We start from the raw sequence: 16,295 nt of genomic DNA, 5'->3' as shown, positions 1-16,295 counted from the left end.
ACAAGTTTGTTCCGTTTAATTTGTAATGTATAAACGAACAATGCATGTTGCATTTAGAGTATTATTTGTTTATGTGTTTATTTAGTATGCTGGACCAAAACATCACACTGGGCTAAAAACCTTGACTTTGGGCCAAAACCTTCACTAGGCCAAAAGTCTTCATGGGGAAACACTTCATGACGAAACACTGTGTTATGATGAAACATCACACTACAGGACAAACTCACGATGAAACACAAGTGTTTCACCCAATAAGGACAAAACCATGATGAAACACAAAGTGTTTCACCACACTACAGGACAAATGTACGATGAAACAGATGTGTTTCCTCTACTGTTGGGCTTCTTCAGGCCTAGTGTCTGGCCCAATGTTGTTTCGTCGAGCCCATGTGTGTTTCGTCATTGTTAGGGCCCAGGTTGCTATATAAACAACTTTCTGGTTTCACTTTGAAACCAGATGAGAGAATACCTTGAGAGTTACTCTGTAAAACTGTGTGTGTATCAGTTGTTCTCGGTTCTCATCCCGTTTAATCAATAGATTGTGTTTCATTGGTTATTCCGTATTGTTATTAACTGTGTTTGGTTTGCACCTTCACGGGGATTCCGCACCCGTTACCGTGTTTGTGATAAACAAGGATTCGGTTTTCGTTATCGATCCACCGGAAAAACGGGACCTACATATTATTTTATATTTATTTCAAATTTTAGTTTCCTAATATTTTGTTATTTAGTTACCTTTTGGATTATGATTCCTATCATATAAATAGGATGTCTAGGGTTATTGTTTAGTTAGTTTTTTGGTTGATTATTAATATAAAGAACTTTGTTCTTGGAACCTTTGGTTCGATTTATCGTCTTTGATTATCAATTGTTTCTTGAGCCATTTGATCGCACGCGAAATTGCATCAAACCATAAATGAAGTAAAGGCTTTGATGTATAGAGATGACCTCACCGTTTAGGAAGTAACCATAGAAGCGAAGAAATCCATTATTTCTTTATCATTACTTTTCTTTTTTAATACCTAGTATGGTACAATTTTATATTCGAGGTGAAATGCCTCGAAAAAAAATTGTGGTTGGAAAGGTTATAGTAGCCATATCCATTGGAATTATTACCTTATACTTTGAAAAAATCCATTCTGTTATTCATATAGTAGGAAAGGAAAGGGGCAAAAGACTAACTGAAAGAAAGGAAATCTAGCTATTAACCCTTTTGAAACTCTGAGTTCTTCCATCTGCTAAAATGAAAAGTGGAATGGGTATCAAACTCAAAAGACTATACATTTGTAGGGTGAAGTTGGGTTTGAATCCAACCTAAAACAATAATATGAAGTTTGCTTAGGACAAAGACATAATCAATTAGGAGTGCACACAGGGTATTTTTTAGATTGGTTTTAACTCCATACCAGTTTTGGGTATGGTCAAAGAGAAACAAGGTCCATATAGAACCACTCTTTGGTATAACTTTACCCGATAGGAACCGGGTAGGTAGGGTATGTAATAGGGTTAAAAAACAATATTCTTTTTTTTTTTACTTTTTTATTCTAAATTAGAAATGACCATACTTGTTAATTTATATAATTATTGTTTTTTCTCAGTGTTAACTTTTTATACTTTTAAAGATATTTTCTATTTAAAAAACATTTTCACAATGAGCATACTTGTTAATTTATATAATTATTTTTTTTTTCTCAGTGTTAACTTATTATACTTTTAAAGATATTTTCTAATTAAATTAACATTTTTACAAAAGTGCAATAAAGTGGCATATATCACACCCGCCCCAATGGAAGACCATATAAACTGGTTATCCTATCCAAAGGCCTCCACGTCAGCCCTATCTAGATTATCAAAAAAATTGAGTGGTTGTCCCTTAGCTTTATTTTTTTCAGAAAAAAAAAAATATCTTAACATTTTTTTGCTTTGGTTATCTAAAACAAATTAAAGAACAAGAAGCAATAACATATCCAAATATAACAAATCAATATTCCCCTGCCAGCCAATTTTCTTTCAGTATTCCAAAAGGATATAACTTAAGAAAATGGCAACCACTGTACATTCAGTGTCAACCACTTCCACCACCCTCATTGACGGCAAGGCTCCGCCACGGCAAGCGGCTGCCGCATCCGCCCAATGTGTCACCCTACCGTCTCTCACCGCGCCGCCTCTTCAGCAGCAAAACCGTGTTTGGAAGGCCACTGGCTACTGTTAGTTCCGCTTATTATTATTACTATTACTATTATTTGTTACTGTTACTGTTGCCGTTACTAAAAAAATAATATTGTCATTCGCAACTATCCGAACATGTTGCTAATTGCTTTTAGCAATGATCATTAACTTGTGGTTGCTAATTCGCTTGCGACTGGATTGATTTTACCTATGAAATATACAGTTTTGCTAGTTAGAGATTATATTATAAAGTTGGTGTATATCAGGTCGAAAGTTGGCTAGGAATGTTGCTGCCATGGCCACTGGAGAGGCGACACCTGAGGCCGTCTCCCCAGACGTTCAAGAGCTCATAAAGCCGCTTCAAGAGGCGGTATGCTTTTGAATTTGTTTTCCCCTTTTAAGATCATCTAATTGTAACAACTTAGTCAAATTCCGAATCAGTGTGGTATGTAGATATTGGGTTCACAATAAATATTGGACCTTAAAAATTACCAACACGTTTTGGACGCACTATAGATGAAAGGGTAACTCGTCAGTTAATCATGCTCAGGTGAGAGTAATTTTAGAATGGCTGGCCTCCTGGGAAGTCCCGGATAACAAAAGAAACAAATCCGTGAGCTCCTAATGGCAAAATAAACAATACTGATTGGTATGAGAGACCCGATGTCACTAGTTAAGAGTGATACTAAACTTACCTATGTATGCTTAACGAACCCCCTATAAGATAAAGTAGTGAGGTGATCTGATTAATTTAGTAGGTGGAGCGGCGTACATTAATTAAAAACCATTGAAAGGGGGTTAAGTTTTGCACAACCCCTAATTTATTTTTCTTAATATGGCCTAATTACTGACACAATTATGTGTGTTGATTTGGATGTTACATACAGTGGGACAAAGTCGAAGATAAGTATGCGGTGAGTAGTCTAGCGGTAGCCGGAGGTGTTTTTCTTTGGGGTTCGACAGGAATGATCTCGGTGAGCACAACCTATATTGTCATCTTAAGGAAATATATTTTTACTGACAAAATAGTATACCTAGTGTCATGTCCCGCAAAGGGGCAATCTAAGTCGCCCCATGAGAGTTAGAAAATTACTCCGTCACACTAGTGACACTTGTAAAAACAGAAAAAAGTTTTATCCTGCCCTTGTATTTCCTAAAAGAGTGGGTAAAAGATATCAAATTAGAATTTTACTGATGCTTTCAAGAAACATTTTTGGTATAAAAAGGTCCACTCTTTTTGTGCAACTATAGGTCTTTTATGTGGATGAAATACCTAGACAACTTACTAAATGAACCGAATGAATGTGAACGGGAGATTGTTCGTGTTCGTTCAAATGAGCGAACACTTTAATGAACCGAGTTTCTTGTTTGCATCCTGGGGTTAAAAAATAAATGTCTTCATTTTCATTTGTTAATCGATAACTTGTAATTGCTAACGCAAGTAATACGACTGGTTTGGAAGTAAAATTGTAAAAGTTCAAAATGGGCCTAAACGAATGGGTTGACATCAAATTGTTTATAAAGTTGGGCTCATACGAAAACAAATGGTTCTAACTTCTACAATTTGAAAATCAAATCAGATTAGTAAACAACATTTTACTTGTAGTGTTTCATCCATGGTAACTCGAGTTCCAATAACCCTTAACCAGTGGCGGACTGCTGGGGGTGCGGATGAGGCGTTTATCCATATTTTCAAGGGGTGCGGTCGGGTTTTTTGCCTAAAATATACACTAATTTTTTTTTCAAGGGGTGCGGCCGCCCACCCACGACTGTGGGTAGGTCTGCCACTGCCCTTAACCCTCTTAGAGACTGTCGAGCCGATAGCGGTAACTTTGCATTGTTTCTTGTATTAGGCAATAGACAGGCTTCCATTGGTCCCAGGTGTTCTGGAGCTCGTTGGAATCGGTTACACCGGAGTAAGCTTAAGTTTTTCACTACTTAGATTTCTTGATAATCAGAAAACAAATGCTAGTTTGACATACATTCTATGATTAATTTTTCAATGATTAATTTTCTACAGTGGTTTGCATACAAGAACCTGGTGTTCAAACCTGATAGGTACTTACTTCAGTTATATCATTCCATCCTTTAATAATCTTCAATATAATAACAAAAAATGTGAATTATATTCTAAGCTATAACTTTGGCTATTCAGGGAAGCTTTGTTTGAAAAAATTAAATGCACATACAAAGACATTATTGGGAGCAGCTGAGTGACTTGGTTTAATTATGCATGCATCCACTTGAGGAATATATATATATATATGTATTTATATTTTCCTTCTTCTTCTTCTTCTTCTTCTTTTATTTTCTTAATAAATTTCTAACTGGAGAAACCATGTGATTATGAACATTTTCTCAAGGCCTCATGTAATTCAAACTGTCCTTCTGTTCTTTGTGCGTTTTTTCCAAAGATTTTCATCTTATATATTAATCTACTGCCTTTCTGTTAAGTTTGCATTTCAAGTGGCAATTGGACAGATTTTGCGAATTCGATACAAGCTATTAGATGGCTAGCTTGTATATCGACATGTCGTTCAAGAGACAAGTCTATTCTTAGGCACTAGAATGTGCGATCTGATGATGTAGTTGCAGCCTCCAATATTCATTATCCTTCACACTGGTTCTTTAAAAACTAGTGGATTGTAGGGCCCCTGCCGTAACAACATGGATCTTATGTGCCATGCATGTATCTTCTGCACCATTTTCATAAAGATGGTGGCGCATGAGAATGTATCTGTTGCGCCAGATGGAAATTTGCTGCACCAAAATTGAAATACGTGTCAAGCACTAGTTGACTGTGTCTAAGATGGCCATTTTATGATTTTCCCTATGGCCATAAAAGTAAGTAAAATAATAGTAAACCCTTGAACAAAGAGGTGAAACGTTAATATAGGTAATGAATTCATAGTGTGATTTCCAAGCATTAAAAGAGCCATCCTATACAAACGTTAAAAGGTTTACTTTTCACTTAGCAGGCTCTATGATGGCTTCTGCTAACAGAACCTTTAGAAATCCATTCCAGTCCTTGACTTCAACTCATCTACTTCTAGTTGGGATCTTAAACAAACTTCCTCTATAACAGGATCCATGATTTTAGAGTGTTGAATTAACTGACAAAGTCCCTCTATATATTTGTTTCAAATAAATGTGAAAACAACTCACTACAATATTTGACCATCTCGAGCCACACACATTTGGGTTTTTCCTTGCAACTATACGCGATATAAAATTTTGTAAGCTAGCGCTGGTGTCACTTATAGATCATAGACTAAATCCCATAAGTGCTTACAATATATACAAAAATCTAATTATTAGATGTGTGAAAACCGAAGTCTTTAATATAATTTCGAGTGTTGGATAATATTGATAGGTTTACATTTTGGGCCAGCAGTGTTTTTAGTTTAATTGGGTCAGTTGGAGTCTTAGTTTAATGCGTAAAATAATAATGGGTCAAATAATAATGGGTGATAGCCCAATCTGAAATTTGCACGTGAGTTTGAAGTAGTATGCAGGTTTAGAGTTCACTTTAGGGAGAGTCTAAAGGTCTCTTTGATTGAGTCATTTGTGTTTTAGCCTATTTAAGGCATGGTATGACATTGAATAAATATAACCAGCATTTTTCTTTTCTTCTCTCTCTATTCGAAAATCACTTCTGTTTTCTTTCACTTCAGATCACTTGTGTTATTTCTTGAGTGTTATAGTTCAGTTTAATCCAACATTGAGCACTTCTTCATGTCTCATCCCAGATCAGCGTAATAACATGACGCCCAATACCTTGGAATTGACCATACATTCGTGGAGTGTGTTAAGTTAACTCGATCATTTAGACCCGTTAAACTCATTTACATGTAGATCATCGATTTAAACAGATAAACTTGAATTTATTTTTCTTGTGGTACCTCAAAAATCATAAACAGCTTCACTAAGGGGATGGGGGTGGTCATCACTCACAACATCCAATCAAGTTCCGCCATGTCATCAACCATTTTTCCATCACTCACAACCTCACATTTTCCATCACTCAAACCTTGTCACGCGTGAAGTTTTTCACGAAAACCATATTCTCACCTTTTGAACAATTTGGTGGCGGTGGAAAAATGGAAACCACCACGCATGGAAAACTTCATCATGGGGAAAGAATCCAACCACCCCGCCTCCCCTAAGTTTCAGTAAGTTAATATTTGTAGTAATTTATCATTTTGGGATACTATTTTTATTTCCTTAATATTGTATAAAAACTAATTAATTTATTAATCAAACATATTATACCATAAGAGCCAATAATACTTTGTGCTCATTAATTTAAACTAGTTATTTTTCGTCCGCGCGTTGCGGCGGGACCCAATGACTACAAAAGGCGTGTCAGCAACGGCAAACAGATACCGAATATCAAAACATAAATAAAATGACATGGTAAGGATAATCACTTTGTCATAAAAAAACGATTTTAAATAACCTAATATATAATAATAGGACTCACACGTCCTACACGTTGGAAATTCGGTTGTTTTCAGTTCAGTTATTACGGTGCTAACACGTTAAAATATGGATGAGCTCGGTACCTGTAACGGCAGTGAAAGTACCGATCCAGAAAATCATCAAAATTAGGTACCGGCATCGAAAATGTTCGGTACAATACGGTATGGTATTTGAAGGTAAAATCAATAAATACAGGTATGGTGCTAGACCGGTGTCTAACCGAAAGTAACGATTCTGAAAACGCCAAAAGGTGGGTACCAAATTGGTACCGAAAATGATTTGGTATAGTAAATTTGGTACCGATACGATACCGGTTCGTTTACAGGATTTGATACGATTTGCTCATCAATATTCTAAATATCCAAGTTAATTTTACATTGCTACAATTCATTCATTACAGAAAAAGACAAAAAAGAAAGCAAAATAAGTTGTTGTGTATATAAAATCTCATTCAAACGAAATACAGTTTACTTACTGTGTGTATGAAAAATAATCTAAACGGTACAATTACTTGCATTGCTGCGTTGCTAAATGATTTGATGAGCTCGTTACCAACCGGTACCGAAAATACTGGTACCGAAATCCCCAAAAGTGGGTACCGGTACCGAATATACCTAGTATGGCACGGTTCGGTACAGGTCGGTATTGGTACGGCACCGGTATTTAAGGGTAAAAACCGGTGAATATCTGTATGGAACCGGTACCAAAAATACACCGGTTTAGTAAATTTGAGACCGGTACCTATACCTGATACCATTTGCTCATCTCTTAATCATGTTACTAATTTTAAATAATTCTAATCTAATTCTAATATTAATTTAATAATAAATCAACTGTTTTTTTATCATATATAAATTCCATCACTAAATTTTTTTAGAAAACTTTTACGTTTTTCACGATACATTATGATAAGTTGTGGAGTGGTAAACAACTCCTAACGGTGTAGTTCCTAATTAATATTTGTTATTTATAATCAAATAATTTTTTTTAGAACGGTGAATTTCTTTAATCTTATAATCTATGAGCCATGAACCCAAGACCGTTAATCCTAAGTGTTTCTAATAATTTTGTCTTTACTAATTGGCCATCAACCATGTTGGTTTTATAATCAAATAATTATTATTTGTTTCCTATGTGACATGATGTTTCACACCTTAAGTATTTTGACAACAAGCAACTTTCAAAACTCTTTTTGATAGTTTAAAATGTTTATGATTGTCAACAATCCATAACGACATTGACAAATGTTTTCTTTCCGCGGTAACTTTGCTTTCATCAACCCGCCACTAAGATCTTATATGAATTACCATGGTTGACACCTATATCCTTTGCTTTCATCAACCCGTCACTGAGATCTTATATGAATTACCATGGTTGAAACCCCTATATCCTAAGTGAATAATATGGTTCTTGGTGTCTTAATACTTGTTCAACTTTACACGCACATTCGTACGATATCTTAAGTGCTAATAGCATCTCCAATGCATCCACTTTTAAATGCCTATCAGCTGCTAGCTGCTACATCAGATTTACATCCCTCCTTCGAAAATAGTTATTTTCTTGTCCACATTTAAACACACATTTTGAAAAGAACTAAAATAATATATATTAAAGACAATGCTTGTGTATAAGAGGGGCCCACATCCATCCGACTATGGGGATGTTTGTTTACCTCTTCATGAGACTTTTAATGGTTTATATATCTTACTGGTTCAGTACTTAATGGTTCAAATTATTTCTTTCACGAGCAGATGTCTGAATAGTTCAGACATTTACTTCTGAATGGTTAAGTATTATACAGAGTCTGAATGGTTAAGACATCTAATCCGAATTGGTTAAACATTTGCCTCTAAACGGTTAAGCATTATACAGGCTCTTAATGGGGTTCAGACCTCTTACTGGTTTAGCACTTAATGATTCAGACCTCTTACTAGTTCAGCACTTAACCATTCAGATGTTGCCAAACAACCCCTATATTTGGATATGCAAATGTACACAAACAAACGTACAGACAGGAGTATCCTCCAATGCAATCCATCTGCCACCTAAGCATACGAAGTCCAAAACCTGTGGTTAGAAGTTGATGACGGGGGTAGCCCAAGACTAAATAAAATGACTAAATATGCAAATGATCAAATGGTTAAACGGTTCAATGGTTAAAAAGCTGTGAGATGGGAAAAGCGAGGCGGAAACAGTGGCCAGTCACATCCGGAGATCGCTTCACCAACTCATAGCCGCAAAAGCAAAGCAGGTCTGCACAATGCACGCTATTACCCAGGGGTCAAAAGCCTTTAACCCCCAAAAGGGGAAACCCTCCACTGCAAGCAAGGTTACTAGTCTAATACATTCTACTTCGGGAGATGTCTTCTCTTATAAATTGACACTTCATTTACTTCAGAAAACATCTCCTGACCAGCTTTGATTCTCTAATCTCTGGTCATTCGTGTGGAGTACTTGCTTACATGCAAGTCACTCCTTTTCACATCCAACACACACATTCCATTTGCTCCCACTTCTGAATCTGAGTACATTTCAGAGAAGGAATCTTCAGCAAATAACAACAACAAACTAGTAAACCTCCTTCCACATCTTGCAAACGTGGGGGGTTCCCGCGACCTGCGTTAGGCAAGGTTGAACCCTCCAACCCTTTTGCCTAACCAACCCAGCTACTACCGTTGGTCTTGTATTTGTTGCATCAACAAGTTGGCGCCCACCGTGGGGCTACGCCGCTATTTCTTCTCAAAAAAGACCTAGTAGTGTAGCTCTCTTCACTTAAAATCACCATGTCTGAAAGTGGATCTCCGGGAGAAGTAAATCAGATACCAAACACTTCCACCCCGGGTAGTAGCCAAGCTCACGTGGCTATACCAACCTCTTTCTCAACTCCGGGGAGCACACCCGAGTTCCTCACCTTCAACACACCGACTCCGTCCAGATCCGGAGTCCCATCTCCCAATATCGGTGTCTCTAACACCCCAGCACGTGTTGAACTTACCCCCGAGGGGGTAGCAAACAATTTCCTTGAATTGAGGTCACTTCTCAACCAGCATGTGAGTAAAGAAAGAGAAAAAGGAGTGAGGATTCGTTTAGACTACGATGAACCTGAACCAACACTGTCCCCCGGACCACCTCTACCTCCTTTTGCTACAAGGAGTGAGGCTGGTCCCAGTAATCCTTCAAACCCTCACCCTTATCTGTCTACTATGACAAATCCTACGGTACATCCTATCTTCTCTTCCCAACCAATTACTAGTGGTGCTCCTCTGGGACATGAGCTAACACTTGACCAGCTCCTACAGTCCCCAGTAACAAGCTATCCAGCATCTGTAACAACCACGTGGGAGCAAGCTCTGTCCGTGCTCCCCTTAGCACGAAGTGCTGTTATGAGCACCCCTCTCGGAATAAACTGCTCGGTTGGTCCAGGAAGCCTTCAAGGCTTCAACCTCATGCCCAATGTGATGACCCAGATGATGGCCAGCTTCCCGTGGCAACACTTCATTAATCAAGTGCTAGCCACTCAGGGGAATCACAGTAATGGCAACAATGTAGATGCAAGGGCTGAAGAAGACTTGGCTAAACCCTACAAGCCAAGTAACCTTTCATGCTTTTCGTAGCAGATAGCCGATTATGATTTCCAATCAAAGATTAAGATGTCGTCCCATATCAGAACGTATGATGGGACTGAAGATCCTGAAGACCATCTTCAGATCTTCACTGGTGCAGCCCAGATAGAGAAATGGTCGAACGCTGAATGTTGCCTGATGTTCATGCAAACTCTTGTTGGATCCGCCAGAATCTGGTTCAACGACCTACCTGCTCAAAGCATTCGAAGCTTTGACGACCTAAGCAAGGGTTTCCTGGCAAACTTCTCCCAACAAAGGCGATATGTCAAAGACGCGACAGTGATCTTCCAGATAAAACAACGTGATGATGAAAGTCTTCGTGCGTTCATTGAACGATACAAGAAGGAAGGTCTGACTTATGTAGGGGCAGACGAGAAAATGAGAGTGGCTGGTTTTATGAATGCCATAACCTCTAAATATCTCACAAGAGATTTCAACAAATCCCTGTCCAAAACCCTGGAAGAGGCCCTTGAAAGGGCCGAAGCTCACATCCGGGGAGAGGAGGCTGTAGACATTAAAGAACAAAGGAAAAGAGGATCCGGCTGGCGAAGCAATAGCCCAGCTAGAAAAAGGGGAAACTTCAACTCCTATGACATGCCAAAGGGTTCAGACCCTCGAAGGTCTGAAGGCCGGAACCCTTCAAGCAGAGAAAAAGGCATAAGTTTCACACCCCTCACAAAGACCCCTCAAGAAATCCTTGCAACAGAAGAAGTTAAACAAAACTTTCGGCCTCCTAGGCCTCTCCCCAAAAGCAGAAAAAACGAGAATTCCACCCAATACTGTGAGTTCCACGAAGAAAAAGGTCACCACACCAATGATTGCTTCCAACTCAAGAAAAGAATAGAAGAGGCTGTCAAATCCGGAGAACTTGCTCATCTGGTAAAAGGAGTCCGGGACAAAATGGCTGAAGGAAAGGGTAAGGAAGTCAATATGGTGAATTTTGATGGAAGGGTTCCTCATAAAAGACAACGGTTGGAAGCTTGGGAGCTTCAGTGTGTGTGCTTCCCCCCTACGGAGAAAGACCCACTTTCTAGCCCTCTTGTGGTAGAAGCCACCGTGGGAACGCTGCTAACATGTAAGGCATACATAGATACTGGGGCAGCCCCTGAAATCATGTTCGAAAAATTCTTCAACCGTTTAAGCAACGAAGAACGTTCAAGGCTTCAACCTTCTGGAACCTCTATAAAAGGTATCGCTGACATACCCCTCAAACCTTTAGGGCAGCTGACCCTTAATGTTCGTTTCAGCGAAGGTTTAAAAGAAAGAACCCAACCATTAACCTTTGTGGTTATCAACATCCCCTCAAGCTATGACGTGATCATCGGGAGACCAGGACAGTGTGCAAATTACGTGGCAGTGTCTGTTGGCCATGGCACGGTTAAATTTCCTACCGAAAGGGGCATAGCAACCCTTCAACCCTCTCAGGAAGCTTACATGATCGAGGGTGAAAACTCCAAAAGCGAAGAAGACAGGCAAAGGTTGGTCATAAACCCTAAGTACCCTGAACAACGAATAAGGGTCAATCCAAACCTTTCTCAAGAGACCCTTTCGTACCTTGAAAAGTTGCTAACACATTACAGCGATGTATTCGCTTGGTGTCCAGAGGATATGACCGGGATCCCTCGGAACATTGCCGAGCATGAATTAAGAATACCACCGGATGTTAGGCCGGTGGTCCAAAAGAAAAGAAGCCTGGCACCCGAGAGAAGTTTGGCAGCCTGCTGATATTCACTAATTTACACATATTTTAGTCCCCCATTTTATTCCCATTTTATGCGTTTTCGGTCGTAAAACCGTCATTCGGATACTTAATCAGGTATATTTTTGTTTACAGGCCTAAAACAGCATACTAAACAAGAAAATGATGAAAACAATGATTTTTCGGGCGAAACGAATGAACTACGAACATTCTGTGGAAAATTCTGACTTGGGCAAGTTGCACCCCCGTGCGACTGGTGGCACCCCCGTGCGGATGAGACAACAAGGCTCAGCTCGGCGTTGCACACCCAGTGCGATCAGGAGTGCAACGAAATCTCGGGAACGCACCCCCGTGCGGATGCGATGACCAGCACCAGCCCGGATATGCACTACCAGTGCAGCTGCTCGTGCCACCCCAACCCCGGAGACGCACGCTCGTGCAACCCATTGCACCCCCGTGCGGATCTGAAGACCGGTCAAGATCTGATGATGTCATGCGGTATGGTGAACAGTAACTCCAATAATGCAAAAAGTGAACGGTCGTGCCATAAAGTGCACGACCGTGCGATCGCAAAATGATATAAAAAAACTTGCAGAAACATTCTGCTCGGAATTTTGGACATTTTTGGGAGCGATTCTGGCGATTTTTAGGCTCCGGAGGCTTCTGCTTTTACCCGGATTCAAGCCACATTGTGTCGATAAGCTTCGTTATCTTCCAGATTCTTAATCTTGTGCTTGTTTATGGTTTGGTTTTCTAATCTTTCCAGAATTTTGTTAATGTTTCAAGCATTTAGATTAATATTTATGTATTATTGTAGCCTTTGGGCAAAAACACAACAATCCCTTGCTTGATTATAGCCATTAGTATGTTAATCTTTGTTTGTAATGACATTTTGAAGTATTTTCTATGATTATCTTTGATGATTAGTTTGCAACCTTGTTATTGATATTGATTTCTTGATTATAAGTAATTGTGTTGGATGATTGGTACTTGGTTAGTTAAGATAGTTGAAAAATGAAGCTTAATTAATCATGTATTAGTAAACTTTTAATTTGGTTAACTAGGTTAACTTGGTTAAAATGTGGGCCCCATGATACTAGAAATGGTTAGTGGTTTAATAAAATGTAATTATTGTTAATCAAGAAAGCTTGCCCTCACGGAAGGACTCTAACGGGTTAGATGGTGTTGTTATGAATTCTTGCCATGATTTGTTAGCTTAGTTAGTAGTTTCGGCCAGAATTGCTATCTTGGTGAATTTATGTGGAAGATTGGTAAAATGAACTCGGTTGTGATTTAATCTAGTTTATGCTTGTCTCGGTGGTTGCATTGTGTTTATCGGTGTCGCTTTCCTTGATTAAGTGAGGTTAGAAAACTCCTAACGGATGACTAACTTATTTTTAGGAGATTTTTGTAGACATTAATCAATTGCACGTTAAAGAACAATTTTAGGTGGTTAAAGTGTGTTTATCGTTTTAACTTTCCGAATGATTGTCATGTTAGGATTCCCGAAAGGGATACTAATTGTCTTAAATTGGAAAATTGACCGAATGCTTCTAGTGCCAAAACCGACTTAGTTGACATGCTTTGGTTGTGTATTAAGCAAGGCTATTTATATATAATCTACTATGTTTTATAAGTATTTATTTATGCTTACTTTAGTTTAATTAAAACCAAAAACAACTTATGTTTTTACCGGTAATTTAGTGACAAAGGTCTAGTATTATTTCTCCGCCCATTTCCGTGGATCGATACTTGGTTCTTACCAATACTTTACTACATATATGACGGGGTACACTTGCCTCTTTCGTGTGTGTTTTGATGTAAAAGTAATAATCACTTTTATAAATTTAAAACCAAATCGTGTGTAATTTCATTGTAAAAATATATGTAGTCGCGCACACGTCACCTGCCAAGAGGTTGAAAAGCTTGTGTCGGCCGGTATTCTCCGAGAAGTTAAGTACCAATCATGGGTTGCAAACCCGGTTATGGTCAAGAAACCCGACAACTCTTGGAGGATGTGCATAGATTTCAAGGATCTTAACAAGGCTTGTCCTAAAGATTGTTACCCACTACCGGAAATTGATCTCAAGGTCGACTCCCTCACAGGTTACTCGTTCAAATGCTTTCTCGATGCATACAAAGGCTATCACCAAATCCTCATGAAGAAAGAAGATGAGGAAAAAACAGCCTTTCACACGGACAAAGGGATCTTTTGTTATCAAAAGATGCCTTTCGGCCTCAAAAATGCAGGAGCTACCTATCAACGACTCGTTGACAAAGCCTTCGAAAGCCAAATTGGCAAAAACATGGAGGCATACGTTGACGACTTGGTGATTAAAAGCAAGACGGAACATCAAATGCTTGACGATATTCAAGAAACTTTCAAGAACCTCAGAAAGGTTAACATGAAGCTTAATCCGGAAAAATGCTTATTTGGATTCGAGGAGGGAAAATTCTTGGGTCACATTGTTGGAAAGCAAAGCATCAAAGCCAACCCTAACAAAGTGAAAGCCGTCATCGAAGCCAAACCACCAAAAACCAAGAAGGAGGTTGAAAGCTTAAACGGGAAGCTTGCAGCCTTGAAGCGTTTTACCTCAAAATTGGCCGAAAGATCTCTGCCCTTCTACAAAACGCTCAAGAACTGCTCAGACAAGAAGGATTTCAAATGGACTGAAGAAGCTGAAGAAGCTTTCAACCAAATGAAGCCACATTTAGCTTCCCTACCAGATATCGCGGCACCAAAAACCGGGGAGTTAATATCGGTGTACCTCTCAATCGCTGACGAGGCCATCAGTGCAGTCCTCACCATTGAGCGAGACAAGGCCCAGGTACCCGTTTATTTTTTCAGCAAAACTCTAAAATTAGCTGAAACAAAATACCCTCCCCTTGAAAAACTCGCCCTAGCCCTAGTTCAAACTGCTAGAAGGCTTCGAAGGTATTTCCAAGCACACCCCATACAAGTGGTCACCGACCAACCTATTAAGAGTGTGCTTGAAAAACCTGAAAACTCGGGGCGATTAACCAAATGGGCCATAGAACTGGGTGAGCATAACATCACCTATGTCCCAAGAAAAGCTATCAAGGCACAAGTCTTAGCCGATTTCATTGTGGAAGTCCCAAACCAGACAATCACTGAAGTGAATGCTACCACTACTGAACCCTCCAACCTGAAGCCTGGAAGCTTTTTACTGATGGGGCTTCAAGCATTGAAGGGTCAGGAGCTGGGCTAATTTTGATCAACCCAGAAGGGCTGGAATTCACATATGCTCTCCGTTTTAATTTTCAGACCACCAATAACGAAGCTGAATACGAGGCACTAATAGCTGGCTTAAGGCTAGCTAAAGAGATGAAAATCGAAAAGCTTGAAGTGTTCACCGATTCGTTGCTGGTTTCAAGCCAAGTGAATGATAGCTACATAGCTAAGGAACCCAACATGAAAAAATACAAAGAAAAATCCAAGGAACTGATGAGTACCTTCAAGGCATGCAACATCAAACAGATCCCCAGATCTCAAAACAAAAAGGCTGATGCCCTAAGTAAGCTTGCATCTCTCACTTTTGCCCACCTTACCAAGAAGGTGCTGGTAGAAGTGTTGAAGGCCCCATCGATCGATGAATTGGAAATCCAAGACGTAGTTACCGAAGAAGATCCAAACTGGACGACTCCCATCAAAAAGTTCCTTAAAAACGGTGAATTGCCAAATGATCAAGCAGAAGCTAAAAGGGTTGAGATCAGGGCAAGGCAGTACGAGCTACAGGGAGAAACCCTTTACAAAAAGAGTTACCTTGCCCCCTTGTTAAGATGTGTCGGTCCGGAACAAAGCAAGTACTTGATCAAAGAAATTCATGAAGGTGTGTGCGGAGCTCACTTTGGAGCTAGGTCGGTGGTTGCAAAGCTCATGAACCTCGGATATTTCTGGCCATCAATGCACCGTGATACAACCGAAGAATTGAAGAAATGTGACGCTTGTCAAATTCATGCACCAATTCCAAGAAGTCCCAAGCATGACTTAGTCCCAATAACCTCGGCATGGCCATTCCACAAATGGGGGATGGACATTGTTGGTCCATTTCCCCCAAGCAAAGGGGGAGTAAAATTCTTACTGGTGGCAGTAGATTATTTCACCAAATGGCCCGAAGTCAAACCACTTGCCAAAATCACGGGAAAACAAGTCATTGACTTTGTTTGGGAAAACATCATTTTCCGTTATGGATTGCCGGGAGTACTTGTCACTGACAACGGAAGACAATTTGCTGAGAAGCCTTTCAGCACTTGGTGCAAGGAATACAAAATCGATCAGGTCTTTAGCTCAGTGGCTTATG

The 16,295-nt window shown here is 39.4% G+C and overlaps 1 protein-coding gene across 1 annotated transcript; it reads left to right on the top strand.

Annotated features, from left to right (window-relative positions):
* The first annotated feature begins 1,929 nt into the window (after positions 1–1,929).
* LOC110865866 (protein CURVATURE THYLAKOID 1B, chloroplastic) lies at positions 1,930–4,622 on the top strand. Its single transcript, XM_022115193.2, has 6 exons — positions 1,930–2,207; positions 2,436–2,539; positions 3,057–3,143; positions 4,023–4,085; positions 4,190–4,227; positions 4,325–4,622. The coding sequence occupies exons 1-6, from the start codon at positions 2,042–2,044 to the stop codon at positions 4,380–4,382; spliced, it is 516 nt and encodes a 171-aa protein (XP_021970885.1). The 5' UTR covers positions 1,930–2,041; the 3' UTR covers positions 4,383–4,622.
* The last annotated feature ends 11,673 nt before the right edge of the window (positions 4,623–16,295 follow it).

This window comes from Helianthus annuus, chromosome 15 (assembly GCF_002127325.2).
Source record: "Helianthus annuus cultivar XRQ/B chromosome 15, HanXRQr2.0-SUNRISE, whole genome shotgun sequence".
Taxonomy (NCBI): domain Eukaryota; kingdom Viridiplantae; phylum Streptophyta; class Magnoliopsida; order Asterales; family Asteraceae; genus Helianthus; species Helianthus annuus.
The sequence above is the reverse complement of the archived record's forward strand: the minus strand, read 5'-3'. Positions and strand labels throughout refer to the sequence as shown.

Excerpts from the sequence above, each read along its gene's own strand:
- LOC110865866 (XM_022115193.2), top strand. The coding sequence starts at position 2,042 with ATGGCAACCACTGTACATTCAGTGTCAACCACTTCCACCACCCTCATT. Across the intron at positions 3,144-4,022 it reads GTTCGACAGGAATGATCTCG|GCAATAGACAGGCTTCCATT; the intron begins GTGAGCACAACC and ends TTCTTGTATTAG. Across the intron at positions 4,086-4,189 it reads TTGGAATCGGTTACACCGGA|TGGTTTGCATACAAGAACCT; the intron begins GTAAGCTTAAGT and ends AATTTTCTACAG.